At 35.5% G+C, this 16,599-nt stretch overlaps 5 protein-coding genes and 1 long non-coding RNA gene across 8 annotated transcripts in view; 2 read left to right on the top strand and 4 right to left on the bottom strand.

The window, feature by feature from the left end:
* LOC127880183 (magnesium transporter NIPA2-like) overlaps positions 1-16,599 on the bottom strand; it is a 266,381-nt gene that overhangs the window by 69,934 nt on the left and 179,848 nt on the right. The window lies entirely within an intron of this gene.
* The window catches only part of LOC127880185 (magnesium transporter NIPA2-like), a 247,351-nt gene that overhangs the window by 69,934 nt on the left and 160,818 nt on the right, over positions 1-16,599 (bottom strand). The gene's annotated exons all lie outside the window — the stretch shown is intronic.
* Positions 1-16,599, bottom strand: part of LOC127880190 (magnesium transporter NIPA2-like) — a 263,454-nt gene that overhangs the window by 103,177 nt on the left and 143,678 nt on the right. The gene's annotated exons all lie outside the window — the stretch shown is intronic.
* Positions 61-7,821, top strand: LOC127880213 (uncharacterized). Its single transcript, XR_008049465.1, has 4 exons — positions 61-142; positions 3,090-3,152; positions 5,707-5,847; positions 7,745-7,821. It is a non-coding gene; the product is annotated as an uncharacterized LOC127880213 (long non-coding RNA).
* Positions 8,330-12,717, top strand: LOC127878605 (uncharacterized). The gene is made up of 4 exons (XM_052425130.1): positions 8,330-8,341; positions 9,522-10,326; positions 12,272-12,436; positions 12,710-12,717. Exons 1-4 carry the CDS (start codon positions 8,330-8,332, stop codon positions 12,715-12,717), a joined length of 990 nt encoding a protein of 329 aa, XP_052281090.1.
* On the bottom strand, positions 14,114-15,379 carry LOC127878604 (uncharacterized). Its single transcript, XM_052425129.1, has one exon. The coding sequence runs from the start codon at positions 15,377-15,379 to the stop codon at positions 14,114-14,116; it is 1,266 nt and encodes a 421-aa protein (XP_052281089.1).

The following is a 16,599-nucleotide window of genomic DNA, read 5'->3' as shown; positions in this document are numbered from 1 at the left end:
TAAAAAAGCAATGAACAATTTTGAAATAAAGGCGGAAATAGATTTAGTATCAACCTAAATATTTCAGAAGGAAAACCTGATAAAAGAAACACCGAAGAACGGCGAAAACTCATAGAACCCGGAGATTTTGTGAAAGCTCTTGGTAGGTTTAAAAAATCATCATGTTCATGTTCATGTTCATGTTCATCATCATCATCATCATCATCATCATCATCATCATCATCATCATCATCATCATAATCATCATCATCATCATCATCATCATCATCATCATCATCATCATCATCATCATCATCATCATCATCATCATCATCATCATCATCATCATCATCATCATCATCATCATCATCATCAGTAGCAGCAGGAGCTGCATCATCATAATCATCATCATCATCATCATCATCATCATCATCATCATCATCATCATCATCATCATCATCATCATCATCATCAGTAGCAGCAGCAGCTGCATCATCATAATCATTATCATCATCATCATCATAATCATCATCATCATCATCATCATCATCATCATCATCATCATCATCATCATCATCATCATCATCATCATCATCAGCAGCGTGATCGTCATCATTACAATGATCTTCTTCAGCGTATTCGAGATTGTCATAATTATTATAATTGCCGTCGCCGTCTTACTGATCATTTTCTGTACAATTATCAACTCAGTTTCATTATATGTATGAACATCAACACCATGTTCATCCTCGCCCATTTATACTTTCTTTTCTGCGATAATCATGAAAAAAATAAGAGCTGCTCTCGTGTTCATGCTGATATTGATCAATATCATTTATAACGGAATCACAGTACAAATTATCAACTTTCGTTATATAAATCGCCCTTGTATTTGTTGATGTATTCATACATGTTCAGCATTTATTATTCAAGTATCAATTATGTAAACCTATAACAAGATCTAACAAGCGAATTGACGAATCTATTAAGTCTTGTTAGCGTATTTTATTTCTATTCTCCTTACGGGAATAAACCTACTGCGCGACGCCATAATGTGCATCAATCATTTTAGGACGTGTTATCCACAGGTGCTATGCAAATGAACTGGTTCTATATAAAAGTTAGAATAGCAATAACCAAGCTATAATTTAGTGACAAACAAGTATAAAATGTGATTTTTTATTAACTGTTCTAACGTACGTTACACCTTTTTACAGTTTGTCAAAACATTTTGATAGATAGCACACAGCAACACCAGTTTTTCTGCGCTTACGCTTTTTACCATTAACATTATAATCAATTTGCTGGAGAATAATTTATATGTAAAGTGCCTTATTATACCCGTTTAAATCCGTCTAGTTACTAAACATATAAGCTGAAAATAGGCGCAGCTCCATTATAGGGGTATTCCACTACGACCCGATTCCCCACGATTTGTCCCGATTTCCAATATTTTGAGGTCGGGGACATTCGTAACTCAATCGGCGAAGGTCCTAACTCATTCGTAGCTAGTTGCGGGCGAGTCGTGAGCTCCCAAAAAATCGCGGCCAGTTTTTAAACGTGTTTAAAATTTGACCAAGACTGAATTTAATCGCAGTTGACTCGTAACAGTGTCGTAGTGCGTTCTTGGGCGTCGTAATGGAATCTTAGGTAATTCGTAACTCAATCGGGGAATTGGTGATCACGTGATCTGTCTACGAATCATTTACGTCTTTGTCAAAACTCTCAAGAGTTTACCCCGATTGAGTTGCGAGCCCGCTAAGATTCTCGCGATTTAGTTACGAAACAGTTACGATTTTGTAAAGAATGATAAAGAAATAATATTTTTCCATCATGTTTTGTTGTCTAATAACCCACAGTAAGGAGTATAGATGCGTAGGAATTAAATCACGAATGCGGAGCACGAGTGCTTTGATAACACGAATCTATACTCCTTACTGTGGGTTATTCGACAACAAGCCATCATAGAAAAATATTATTTCTATTCTAACAAGATTCTTATTGATTTGCTTCAAGCTTTTGGACGTGAACTATATTTTCCAATACTCCACCCTATTAGTACAAAGTTCACTATTTAGTGACGTCATTGAATTGTACAAACATTTGACTTCGTTTTCATTCATAAATATTTTGCAAATTACGTCACTTTCATTGAGAACAACACGTATAGAAACTAAATGACGTCACATGTGTTAATTCTTCTGAAAAGCTGACATGCTATAAATGTTTTCTTAATTACGTTTTTTAACAAACAAATTCTAAGCAGGCGTGGTTATGCCACTTATCACCAAATATACAATTTGTTGTTTCTTTACATTTATATACGTGCTACATTGTTTACAGTTCTTTAAGAGCTTGATTTAAGCACGTGCATTTAACTGCAATATTTTCTTTATTTATTCGGAACTATTTTCAAAACATTAAGCTCTGCCCATAATTTATTGCAGAATAACCCACACTTTATTTCCTTCTTTGTCTATAGAAAACAAGTCGCGAGCCGTGTTAGAATAAATATCAGTAGATATTGGAGCCGAATTCATGGGTGCGTTCGGTGAGGTCCTAGCTTAGTCGTGACCGATCTGCATCGTTCGTAGTACAGTCGCAGTAGATTCTTACACATCGTAGTGAAGTCGCGACCCTATTCGCAAGACTTCAACCGAACCCCACGATTCGTCGTAACTCAATCGTACCACTGTCGTAACTGAATCGCAGACTGTCACGAGTCTTCCCGATTCAATAAATGTGAGAAATCGTAGCGAATCGTGGGGTTGTTTTCGTAGTGGAATAGGGCCATTATGAAAGATGCTACTTCATAAAAGTGGTGACTTTATATAATGACATGTCATAGATTTTATTAATAGTCTAAGTTCAAAACAAAAACATATTTACACACAAACTCTTGCGGGGTTCCATATAAAACTGAGAAACGCATAAAAAAAAACGTTTTCTAAAATAGTCAACTAACGACGTTCATCATGCCTTCAATATTTTTTAATTTGATAGGCCTGGGTGTTCAGGTGCAAAGCCCATGCTTAAAGATGACCTTGTTCACTATAAATTCACTCCTGCAATTTATGTGTTTCAAGAATACTAATTTGTACCTTTTTCAGATCCAAAGATTGAAGAGCGCAACACCGCGGGTAACGTTGTCCTAAATACACGAACCGGAGAGAGTAAGTAGATCGACTTACAACAACAACAATAACAACAACAACAACAAAAAACAACAACAACAACAATAATAATAATAATAATAATAATAATAATGATAATAATAATAATAATAATAACAATTATTATTATTATTATTATTATTATTATTATTATTATTAATATTATAATTAAAATAATCATAAAACAAATCTCAACAATCACTGCAATATTAATATGAAAAATACTCAAATCAGAAAACTGAAGCCGTCGTCAGAAAAATACTACGTAAAATACTTATAATGTCAAATAGACAATATATATGTTCTGCAATTCGAATTCTTAAAACTAATTGTGTACAGTTTTCTGTGTATGAGTTTGTGATATTGTAAATTTGTTTGCGTGAAATGGTTGCTCATGCTTTTTTCAAATACTACTATCCTGATTTATAAACACGAGAACCTCTTCGTCATTATTAATTTAAAACGGATGCTCTATTGCCACAAAATTATTGGGTTTATAAATGAACGATACTGAGAAACTGCCTAATAATCAGCACGGTTGCAGTAAAATGTGATACCACAGAGGCGTATTTAGGTGGGGGGCTAGGGGGCTAAAGCCCCCCCCCCCCCAGCTGGCTGGCTGGATATGATTAAAAAAATGAGCCCCTTACAGTTCCAATCCACTTGTGTATTTCCTGTCATATGCCCCTAATTAGGCCATTAACAGCTGTCAATTTATGTGATTAGCCCCAGGCATGTGTACAGACGATCTTACCTTCGCCAGCTAAACTGCACGCTTCATTGACTGTAAGTGATAAACTGCGCTATTTGATTGGCTGAAGGAGATACATTCAACTTATGAAATTCATCGATACATTTAGCTATAGGTAAATGTTTACAAATGGCTGCCGCATCGGACTGGTGAAAAACAATATCCTCCAATTAACTTCAGTCGAGCGGTTAAGGAAACAACTAAAATAATTTCTGAATGAATTTAAACATTGCCGCAATAAACGATGTACCTAAAAAGATTTATTTCATTCCTGTTAAATGCATGTCAAAATTGTTTATTTACAGCGTGTTTAACCACACAAAGCCGATAGATCCATACACATCCGCAAATGACATACACTTCGCGTGTTGTTTACCTTGAGTCGAGAGGTAACATCCGAAAAGCGAGCGTACTCGATTGGAATAGACATGAGGTCAACAAAACTTCGAAAATTCGATTCACTGAACAAATTTAGAGAAACCGAAAGATGAATTTTACTTTTTTTTATAACTTTTATTTACCATTTAACAAGTTTTTGTTTTAACGGTCGATGTTCGTTTGAGCAACATTGACATGAAAAAGTGCTCAAGAACTGAAAAGAAAACAACAACGTTCGCAATTTGTTCCAATACAATTTTTCCATAAATATTACTATTAAAAGATTTGATAAAATTATCATCAAATCGGGACAGGGTATACCCACTGAACATGTGGATATCGGCATGTCTCATATTTTTGCGATGTGCGCGCACAGATTGTTCCATACAAAAAAATTCTGGGAATCGTGAAAAAGTAAACGAATTTTCTTTAAAATAAATCAAATACTTGAAATTATGTGTTTACACTAGCGCAGTGGTTTGCAATTTATGCGCAAGTTTAATGAAGAGAACCAAAAAATATACGGAAAAGGCATAAATTTGGACTATTTCAGTTGAAGTAAGATTTTTTAATGCAATTAAACTGTTTGTTTTTTTCTTATTGTAGTCGTGTCTATAATTATTTTCAAGCGTAGTAATGTTATTAAAACAAAATACTGGTTTGAGAGGCATATTTTTTACCCCTGTGTGTCTGTCTGTCTGTCTGTCTGTGTGTCTGTCACACTTGATGTCTGAACTCAAGTTCTTGTTTTACATGTACTTTTATCATGCAAAATGCTGATTAGATAGCATGAAATTGCATCATTTGAAGGTACCATTTCAAAAAAAAAAAATTCAACGACGGACGGGGACACCCCTCCCGCACCCTCCCCAGTTGAGCCCCCCCTCGGAAAAAATTCTGGATACGCCTCTGTACCATGAGTTCTCTTCGATAGCGCATTGACGATCCAATCATATGGATTATATTTTTAAGACATACCATGAAGCAAAATGAGCCACGCTCTGGGAAAATAGGGTTTAATGCATGTGCAAAAAGTGTCGTACTAGATTAGTCTGTTCAATCCACACGCGCTTGTCAGGAACGATACTTTCCACCTTAACAAGATTATCGTCTAGAAGAGACTTCATTCTAACGACAAAACCCACAAAATTGGAGAGTGTCGTCGGCGATAGGCCTGCGCGGACTGAACACGTAAATCTGGGACGACACTTTGCGCGCATGCATTAAGCCCCGTTTTTCCAGGGAAGCGGCTTAAATATTTGCCAACAGTTCAACAGGGCAGGTTCTCACATAATGAAGCCGAACGCGCGGAAGGACTTGTTACTAAACTGAGACACACACAGTAGCTCGTTTCAAGCGAGAGGTAATTAGTTGTGAAGCATAATAAGTTTTTACCCAGTAAACTATGAAAAATTAAACTTTCAGTGACAAACTGCCCCTTCCGGGCGTCCAGTCGCGGCCAAGACTGGTACCTGGCTTGGGAACCAGGCGATGTCTGGCGGCATATGCGCTGCGCCGATGGTACCTTGTTCAGCAAGATCAAATGCACGTGCGAACATAGGTCGGGTATGTAAGATATATAGAGCGGATAAAATGCATGCATAGGGTTATGTCGCATGGAGTTTTGCATTTCAGTGTTTTTCTATTATGTTTTTCTTGGAAGTATTTCCATTCGGTCTTGTGCGGAGTTTCTGGTGTGAGTATTATGACATAGTTATAATAGTGATTTCTCTTTATTAACATTCGCCCCAACCTCACCCCCAACACACGAAAAAAGTTATCTGTGTTCCGGCTACCGACAATATTTTCGTTAAACATACAAACCTTAATATTAAGCGAAAATTTTTCTTGAAAATTCTTATTCGCCAATTAGCATTCTGTATCGTACTTAACACGGTATGTCTTGAACCAAGTTATCAAAATGTCATCTGATATTATTCACCCTGAATAAGATTTTAGATTTTATTTCAGAAATATAAAATATGTTGGTTTTGTCTGAGATGTTACTTTAGTTTTATAAACGTTTACTTTTTTACTGTAGGGAATATTTTGTGTACTAATGTATTTTCAAGCGTCTGTTCGGAACGCGGTTTAAAGTTTCAATACACACACACCAATAAGAGTCCCGTAGTATCAGTATATGTGCAAAGAGTGCCGGTAAACTCTTCTTATATTCAATGACTTTTTGTCAGTTTGACCACCTTTACAAACATATGTTTTGAAAACGATTGAAAATTAACCACACATGCATTACACTACACCACACAAAACAATATTTGCAACAAGCAGCATCATAATAGTAATTTTCCTACGATTGCAGAGAGACTAATTAACTGTGTTCTAAATACCACAATGCTACAATTTATGTACTGATTATGTCAACCACAGATTAAGATCGATTACCATTCGTGTTTAAAAACAGACCCGAGTGATGGATTAGTTCGAAATCCGCTATTCAACTTGGCTGATTTGACAACTGATCGGTTTCACACCAATTCGGTTTACTAAAATAAACTATGTGTCTTAATACAATATTAAGACGTTGTAGATTATGGAAGATAAAAATTATGCTTATAATACAAATTAAAATACTTTTATTGTTATTTTTAAAACTATTCCATCAACAAGTGACGTGTGTATGGCAATTCAATGAAACACGTTGACGTCAATTTGGCTAATAATAATACGTTTTAATATCGTTCGTTGTTGCCTATATATAACATATGGACCGTGTTCTGTAAAAAGGGGGTTAAATGCGTGTGCGTGAAGTGTCGTGCCAGATTAGCCTTGCAGTCCGCACAGGCTAATCAGGGACGACACTTTCCGCTTTTTAGCATTTTTTTGTTTAAAGATAGTCTCTTCTTAGCAAAAATCCAGTTAAGGTGGAAATTGTCGTCCCTGATAAGTCTGTGCGGACTGCGCAGGCCAATCTGGGACGACACTGTACGCGCATCCATTAAACCCACTTATCACAGAGCACGACCAATATCCTTAGATGTTTCAAGCTCAGCGTTACACTCGGAAGAAAACCATTTAAGGAAGAAAACCATTTTAAATCTTAAATAGCAATATCTGATAAACTTAGTAATGGGTCTGTGTATTTATAAGTTTATACACGTATACGATTATGCATGTACATAGCAGCAGTTTAGTCGATACAAATCTCCGATTTGCTGCGTGTTAAAATTCTCCTTATTTTTACGTAAAGTGCAGCTGAACTCTATATCACCGCTTTGCTGCGTGTTTCAATTCTCCTTATTTTGCGTAAAGTGCAGCTGAACTCTAAATCCCCGCTTTGCTGCGTGTTTCAATTCTCCTTATTTTACGTAAAGTGTAGCTGAAGTATAAATCCCCGCTTTGATGCGTGTTTAAATTCTCCTTATTTTAACGTAAAGTGTAGATGAACTCCCGTTTTTGAACGTGTATTAGTTCTCCGAATACTATGATCTGTGACCTGTTTTAGTTGCTCTACGGGAGCCAATAAAGCCAGAGGATGAGAACTTAGTAATCATTGCAGAGGACTCCATTAACACCCAAGACGTACGTAGTTACCGCTGTCTTCTCAGTTTCACTTGCGTCCGATATTTGGGAATAAACATGTTTGATTGCATTTAATGTTACATTCCTGATTTGATCTCCGGAACAAAATTAATATGTAAAAGTGTGTAGTTTATATGTACATATTTTTTAAAATCTTATATTCACATATGAAAATATACCCGCATTATAAATGAAATCCATTCAATTTTGACAGAAAGAGCATGTTTAACACTAATTAAATTAATAAGTGGGCAATTATTCTAACAAACAGTTCACTGTGCCTTTAATCGTAGTCAAACTTCTATCGAACTCAAGTGGCGTTGCGGCTCGCAGAATTCTTCCTAGACATTGTTTTCATATTCCGAGATTTTCCAGACTATAGATGCTATTTTTATTTGCAAATGACTGCATGAATTTCCAAATTATTTCAAAATCATCTCTAAATAATGCTACATTTGTTCTTGATAAACAACATTAAATTGTACATAAAAATTAACCGGTATTATAAATGACATTATTGGTAATAATGGTATTATTATTAGATTAAAATCTTTTATAAACACATGATCATTGTGTGATAAGAATGTGTAAATTTGGGTTCTTATTTAAAATTAAGTGAAGCAACCAAGCGAAAACTGTCTTAACAATTATGACGTTAACTTCATACCATTTGATTGTTAGTTAAGCAACCTTTAAGCATTTTTTAACAATATAATATTATGAAAAGAACACAAATCTATCATATTGGCTAATTAAGGTTATTGATAGTATGTACGTTTGTTCGAAAATCTTACACATCTACCAAACATATAATTTCGAACTTTAACACGATATGCTTAATATGGAGCATTTTGAATCTCCCATCAAACAAACAAAATATATAATTTGTTGTAGCATATACAGTTCGATAGACAACGACATCTACGTCATTGTGGAATCACTTATTTTTGCGCAGTTATAATTTTTGCGCTTTTCGCGCGCCTGCCAATACACGATTTTATGGCCACCGCAAATGTATACCACTTTGTCATCTCAGTAGAGTACATGTTAATCCATATGCAAATGCACGAAATTAATGCATGAAATGTATTGTTATTGCCTCTTTTTGCATTCGATCGAGTGAATGCATTTTATTAAGCAAGACTTGGCAAAGCAACTTATTTAAATATTCGTTTAACATTTAACTGGCGGTGCGTATAGCTGTCAGTTGACATAACTATAGATTAAAGTACAACACCGCCTGATCTATATTGTGTTTATGAGGCGGTATTACATTGAAAAAAATGTCATTAAAACATTACTTTAAATATATTATTACACGACCCCAATAATCCACAAAAGAGGAAGTTGACCTATTCAAATTAAGAGACTAAACAATACGGACAATGCCTATTATGCTTTTCGCCAAAACCTACCAGACTCTAAATTTCAAGGAAAAAAAAACAAGATAAATTTCCAATGAACATAATAACGCAATAAGTGTTTGGAAACAGCAAAAATTCAATGGGTATATGTATTCCGATTTACTACAGAGGTATCACAATCGCATGTACTTAAACTTAACTAATATTTAAAATACAACGTGGCTTACTTTGGCAGATTAATTGAACCATCGACATAGATCATTCAAGACTTCGTTAAACGGCATGTATCTTTTCAGGAAATCACAATTACTAGCCCCAAAACGTTGATATTTTCAGGTGAACACTATAAGTCAGAGCCTTGGAATAAATCTGAATGACGTCGATTTTGGATTCAACAAGAACAAAGACGATGGAGATATTCCCTTCTGGAGAAGAAGCAATCCTACGAACACTCAACCGGAGGTAATTCGTCCTAGAAATATTCTGTCCGATGTCAGTGTTAACATTCACCACCAGAACCAGCTCCTTGGCACTAATAGACGTAGTGAAGTCAACATAGGCATGGACCAAATATCTGACGCTCATAAAGAGTTGTTAATTCGCTTAAGATCAGGCCCCAGGTCGTTCTTGCCTACGGAGAAGACGTCGTCGATCCTGATACTGGATCGGATAGAACAAAAACCTAATGCTTTGCCACGGAATACCGGGGCTGTTCTAAATGAGGCTCCTGTGAATGTTGATTGGAAAGTTGATGCCAACATACCGAATACTAGAAAGCCATTTATTTATGTTGAGCCAAAACCGCTAGAGCGTACAAAAGTTGATCATGAGTCAAAAGAAATGCGAGAGATGCAGACATTTTTTAATGAATTTAAAGAAGTGCATAAAGAAAGAAATGAAACTGGAAATAGTGTTCCTCAACCGAAACAAATTGTGTATCAACCAATAGTCGAGATTGTAAAACATGTAAGTGATGACGTCAATATAGACGTTTTAGCAGATGTTTTAGGTGTCATCGGTAACCAAATAAACGCAATTGAAAACACTAAAGTCCCCGTTGAAAGGATTGTGGATAACGTCAACGTTCAACCGATCGTTTTCGATATGGGCGCTGATTCCGTCGACGTAGTCACAGGAGCAGGTATGTTAGAGAATGCCGCGTTTGAAAATTAGCATGCATGCCACATATCAAGTTGCTATCTTCAATATTGCAAAAGTTATGAGCAAGGTTAAAGTTTTGGGACAGACACACACATACAATGACAGACAGACACACACAAGTAATGACAGACAGACAGACAGACAGACAGACAGACAGACAGACAGACAGACAGACAGACAGACAGACAGACAGACAGACAGACAGACAGACAGACAGACAGACAGACAGACAGACAGACAGACAGACATACAGACAGACAGACAGACAGACAGACAGACAGACAGACAGACAGACAGACAGGCAGGCAGGCAGGCAGGCAGGCAGGCAGGCAGGCAGGCAGGCAGACAGACGGCCAGACAGACAGACAGACGACCAGAAAGACAGACAGACCAAAAACAGTATACCCATGATCATTCGATCCGGGGGAATAAAAATAAAGCAATGATGCAATATTGTAAGAGAAAGAAAAATTCATTTTTATTATTTGCGTTCTGCTGTAAACGTAGTGGATGAAAATAATAATGGCTATATTTATTAACAAATATGTGTGTGTTCTACCAAGTCTACAATTAAGTGGGGACAAACTTAATAAGAGAACAAGTGATTAATATCTTTATTTATTATTTATTTTATTTATTTCTATCAAAGTACAAACTTCATTTTTAACCACTCTTACTCTTCCGAAATCCAACCACCTAAGTTGTCAATGCATCTGCCTAATGTATCCATAAAGTAATGACGCTGAAACTTATATATTGTGGTTATCAATAAAACGACAAAACAACTTGTAATCTTTTACCAAGTACAAATCAATTAGAAATGTAAGAGAATAAACTTGGTCAACTCTATTATATCTCTTACAGAACGTGCTTGTTCCTCACAAAAAAGTTTTTTTTGCAAAATAACCTTACATTCTTTTACTCAGTGTTTATTAAATGTTAAACAGCATAAAACAATAATGTCTCTATATTTTACTGGATCATATAAATTTATTTTTTATACGTAGGCAAACAAATTCCTTTACACCAAAACTCTGGAAACCACACGAAGTCTAATCTGATATTAAATAATAAACATAAAAGCAACACCATCATTCGATCAACATATGTAAATATTTATTTAATGAATTGTCAAATTATGCGGAAAATGAATATTTCGTCAAATTCTTTTTTTGCCATGTGTACTTCAAAGCCAGTGAAAGGTACTTTTATTTCACCCTTGATATAACTCATTTTATTGAACTCTATTTAAGCAATATAATAATTGATATACTTTTAATTTATTTTACTAAAATGATTATAAAATACATAACTTACATGTTGTTCACAATCAAATATTTTTCACCAAAATATTTATTTAGATGTCAATTAGAAACTTATTAACTATTGTTTAAACCTTTTAATGTCTGTAAGATTAAATCATTACATACTGTTAATTTGCCTTTGAGCTTAACTACTATTACGATATCGTCAAAATGTTACTCTTGCAACTTCAGTCTTTTAATAATACAGAACTAGTAATTTCCTCTTTTACTTTCATTTAACAGTCCTTTCCAAACCACGATAAACAATTAATAAGAGATCTGGTAAACATTTACCAGATCTCTTATTAATTTGGAATTGTTAGCAACATCCAGAAGAACGTTAAAAACGCTTGTGGAATTGCTCACTACATCTGCTGAATTAAAATGATTGCAATAATAGTATCTAGTTTCATAGATTACATTTAAATTATTTATTTATCTAAATTATTTAGAAATCTTGTTTTTGTAAAGTAATTTTATGTTTAGTATACTGATCAGGTTACAAAACTAGATTCGTATAAAGTTATAACGAAAATTGATTTTAACACAGGCGTCAAATCAAACAAACATTCGTTTTATGAAAAGGATCGTTATAATTTTTAATAACTTGATACGTTTCAGAGTGCCGGAAAAAGCCGGTGTTGGATCTAGGGGACCAGTATTTCCTACTTCCGGTTCTAGGGGTTGGCTACATCCCATACGCATGCCACGGGGACCAGGTGTATGACCACTTTATATGCGGCTGCCGGAAAGCAACAAGCGGTAACATTAGCAAGTCATGGTTCTGTAATAATTCACATGTAACTGTTATCAGTATATGTATTTATCGAATTGACGTCTGTTTAATTTAATGTACTGTCATTTTATCGATGCGTTGTGTTCGATCAAGTAGACACTCGATGAATGAGCACTAATTTGTTATCCATGCATGTAGTGATGCCCTTAAGCTCCATTTGCACAACCAGTTCAAAGTGATCGTTTTGGAACACATTTTGTTCGTCGTGAATTGTCCGCAAACTCTTTTGTACAAATAGCATTTCCTCAAAAACCGCTTTGCAGATTTTTAGGGGAAAAACACAAAATTAATCCTTAATTTATGCTCTTGCAAAGTTGTTCAAATCATTTCGTCCGCTTCATATGTAGGTTATGAGACCTAACATAGATTTAAAAATCTGAAAAGTTCAAAATCTTATCTTAAACCGTAAGGATCGGGGGTTCAATATGTGGTAGAATACATAGTATAATTGTTCTATACTGGGTTCTATTTAAATCCGCCTCAGGAAAAATAATAAAACACACACTATTGCACTTTTCAACTATATTACACTTTTATAACACTATAGTTATTTAAAGATTTCACAATATACTTTACTTTTCATATAAAGCATTAAAACAACTCTTTTCTATTATTCCTATTATTGCTATAAAATATTTCCATGTCTATGCTGCTTTCTCTATAAAACCTAAAATTTAACTGAACTGAAACAAAGCTTATTCTAACAGCTATTTTAAATGTCAAAACATCTATTCAATTTGCTACAGGAAACAAGAGCATGGTGAAATTAATTCTCTATCAACAGAGTGATATTTAAAGTAAACAACAGGCAACACAATGTTGTTATTAATTTCATGGTTAAATGCTATCCATCAATTTCCCTGCAGAACATTCTCCCCTACCTTGATAAACTTTAGTTTATCAAAATGTCAAGTATACCAGATGTATGCTAACTGCTTATGCTAACTGTACTCTGTCGAATTTCAAAAAGTATGCCATATACTATATTCTATCAAATGTTAACAGTATGACATATCTTCTGTACTATTTGCTTATCTAGATTCATTGGAAGCGTTACTATTACTATACTAACTATATTTTACTGTAATATCAGACTACAATACAAACAAGTCACTTTAATCTCCAAATTCTCAACTACACACAATCGCATTATTTTTATAAACAAAACTATAACATTTTACATACATATATATGATAAAAGTTTGTAATAAAAGCAACAAATAATATACATTCTCTATCATCAAAATGTCATACAATGTTTAGTAAACTAAAATGTAATTACAAGACATAAAGCAAAATTTCAAGCTCTTCAGTTTCACAAAATGTTCACTATGTTTGTCTTCCCAAAAATAGGATATACAGTTATTATTATGCGCTCTGAGTCAAATTGCAAATCTGCATATAAAACTTTTTACACCTAGCAGTAATGGTTACTGTGGTTGCTTTGTGGATTATTATGCCACTTAACACAACAACCAACATTCAACTAGCTTATTAACACTTGCACTTGGTCTTGAAGCTGAGTTCATGCTCTAATCTTCTTCCTCTGGTACAATTAAACAAAGTCTTGTAATTGATCTCTTCAAAACTGATTGTCCAATACGAACACTGACAGCGCGAACATGACCATCAGCTCCTGGGAAAATCTCCACTATTCTATCAAGCGGCTATCGACCTATAGGCTGCTCAGGATCGACAACAAGAACAACATCTCCTATCCTAAAGTCTCTGTGTTGTTGAAACCACTTCTTTCTGCCAGCAAGAATTGGCAGAAACTCTCGCAACCAACGTTTCCAGAAGTGTTTCACGAGTTCTTGAACACGTCTCCAGCGTTTAATTGGGCTATAATCTGTGTTGTCAACTGAGTCTGGAGCAAATTGACCACCAACTTGTCCAAACAGGAAATGGTTAGGAGTAAGCGGTGTGCAATCAGCAACATTTGCAGACTGGTACGTTAGTGGACGAGAATTAATCAAACTTTCAGCACCAGTACAAGCTGTGATGAGCTCTTCATCAGATATATCAGCTGAGGTCAAGATTGCTGATATTGCTCGTTTTGCTGATTTAATCATTATTTCATGTATGCCACCCCAGTGTGGTGCCGCAGGAGGGTTGAAAAACCACTGTATTCCTCGGTCAGCAGCACTTTCTTTGATCTTGTCTTTGTCTACATTCTGCACTAGTTCTCTTAGTTCTTTATCTGCCCCAACAAAGTTAGTGCCATTGTCAGAATACACTGAAACTGGTAAACCTCTCCTATTCACCATTCTGTAGAATGCATTCAAGAATGCGTTTGTGTCGAGACCAAAGGCTATTTCTAGGTGCACTGCCCGTGTTGATAAGCATGTAAATAGACAGAGATATCTCTTTGCTCGTCTTGTTCCCCTTCCCTGGATTGTAATGTATGGACCACCAAAGTCTACTGCGACATTACTAAATGCACGCATGGTTATTCTTGTTCTCACTTTTGGTAGAGGTGCCATGATTTGATCCTTTGGATGGCCTTTCCTCCGTTTGCATTCAGAACACTTGTTTTCCCAGTCTCTTATTTGTTCTCTAGCAGCTACAATCCAGTATTTCACTGACAGATCAGAGAGTGTTTGGTTTGTTCCGCTATGATTGTTCTTTTCATGGGCATCTTTCACTATTAACTCTGTAACTGGACTCTTTTTGGGTAGTAACACAGGATATTTAGTGTCATACGGAAGAAATTTAGAGTACTTTAATCTACTGTCACTTCTCATCACCCCTTCGGTGTCTAATCTTGGATTCAGTTTGATCAGTTTGCTGGAAATTCCTACTTTCTGATTCTTACTAAGTTTATCATACTCTTCTGCAAAATATCTTCTCTGTGTCTCTTTGATCATTTCAGTCTTGCTTTCTTCAATTTCGACCACATTCAATGGCCCACTGACTCGATCTTCTTTCTTCATTTTGCAGTTTTCAACAAATCTAATGACCCATGCTCGAATTCTAACAAGTTTTGTCCAATTTGAATATCTTTCTGAGCTAAGTCTCCACTCTTGTGACACAAAAATGTACGCAAATGTGTTTGTGCTGTTTTTCGCATTTCAAGTTTTCCATCATTACCCACATCAATTTTGCTCTTTGGCCATTCGTTTTCACTTTCTTTTAGGAAGCTGGGGCCTTCCCACCAATTGTTCGCAACAGCAAGACTGTTAACAGGTAAACCTCTTGACACATAGTCTGCTGGGTTTTCGTTTGTTGGAACATATCTCCATTGACTTGGATTTGTTACTCTGTGAATTTCACCAATTCTGTTTGCAACAAATGTTTTGAATTGTCTGCTGTTATTTCGTATCCAATATATGACATTCATGCTGTCCGACCATAATGTTACTTGTTTGATTTCTATTTCAAGAGTTTTGCAAATCCTTGATGTCAGTTTTAAACCAAGTGTTGCTGCGAGTAGTTCAAGTCTTGGGATACTAGTAGATTCTGTGGGAGCAACACGACTTTTTGCAGCTACAAAGCGTACAGTCACATCGTCATTTTCATACTCACATCTCAAATATGTTACTGCTCCATATGCAATTGATGACGCATCTACAAATGTATGAATTGACATTGACTTCAGCTGTAATTCATTATTTTCGTTTTTGAGACAACGTGGAATCTTGATCTTATCTCAATGTTTAAGTTCTTCGAACCACCTTTCAAAATTCAACTTCTCTGCTTCTCTCACGTTTTCATCCCAGTCAACCCCACTTAACCAGATGTCTTGCATGATTTGTTTCCCTCGCACTACATATGGCGCTAAAAAACCTAAAGGATCAAATATCCTACAAACAGTCTTCAATACATTTCTCATTGTGATTTCATCTGGCATGGTCATTTCGTCACCGACTTTGAATATAAATTCATCATGTTTTGCTTGCCAGGATATTCCAAGAGCTTTAGTTGTTGGCAGATTTCCTGTTCCTAAATCTATTTCTGCTGCTCTATCTTCTTCTGGTATTGTTTCTAACACTTCTAGTGAATTTGAAATCCACTTTCTAGCATGCATATCAGCTTTCTGCCACAGCTCTCTCAATTGTCTACATAGTTCTATTCCCTCTGTCACGTTTTTCGTAGAATCCATGCTATCGTCCATGTAAGTAGACTTAAGAATTGTCTCAGCCGCCATCGGATA

This window comes from Dreissena polymorpha, chromosome 4 (assembly GCF_020536995.1).
Source record: "Dreissena polymorpha isolate Duluth1 chromosome 4, UMN_Dpol_1.0, whole genome shotgun sequence".
NCBI lineage: Eukaryota > Metazoa > Mollusca > Bivalvia > Myida > Dreissenidae > Dreissena > Dreissena polymorpha.
Note: the sequence above shows the minus strand (reverse complement) of the source record. Positions and strands in the feature narration are given on the sequence as shown.

Excerpts from the sequence above, each read along its gene's own strand:
- LOC127878604 (XM_052425129.1), bottom strand. The coding sequence starts at position 15,379 with ATGAAGAAAGAAGATCGAGTCAGTGGGCCATTGAATGTGGTCGAAATT.
- LOC127878605 (XM_052425130.1), top strand. Across the intron at positions 10,327-12,271 it reads CGACGTAGTCACAGGAGCAG|AGTGCCGGAAAAAGCCGGTG; the intron begins GTATGTTAGAGA and ends GATACGTTTCAG.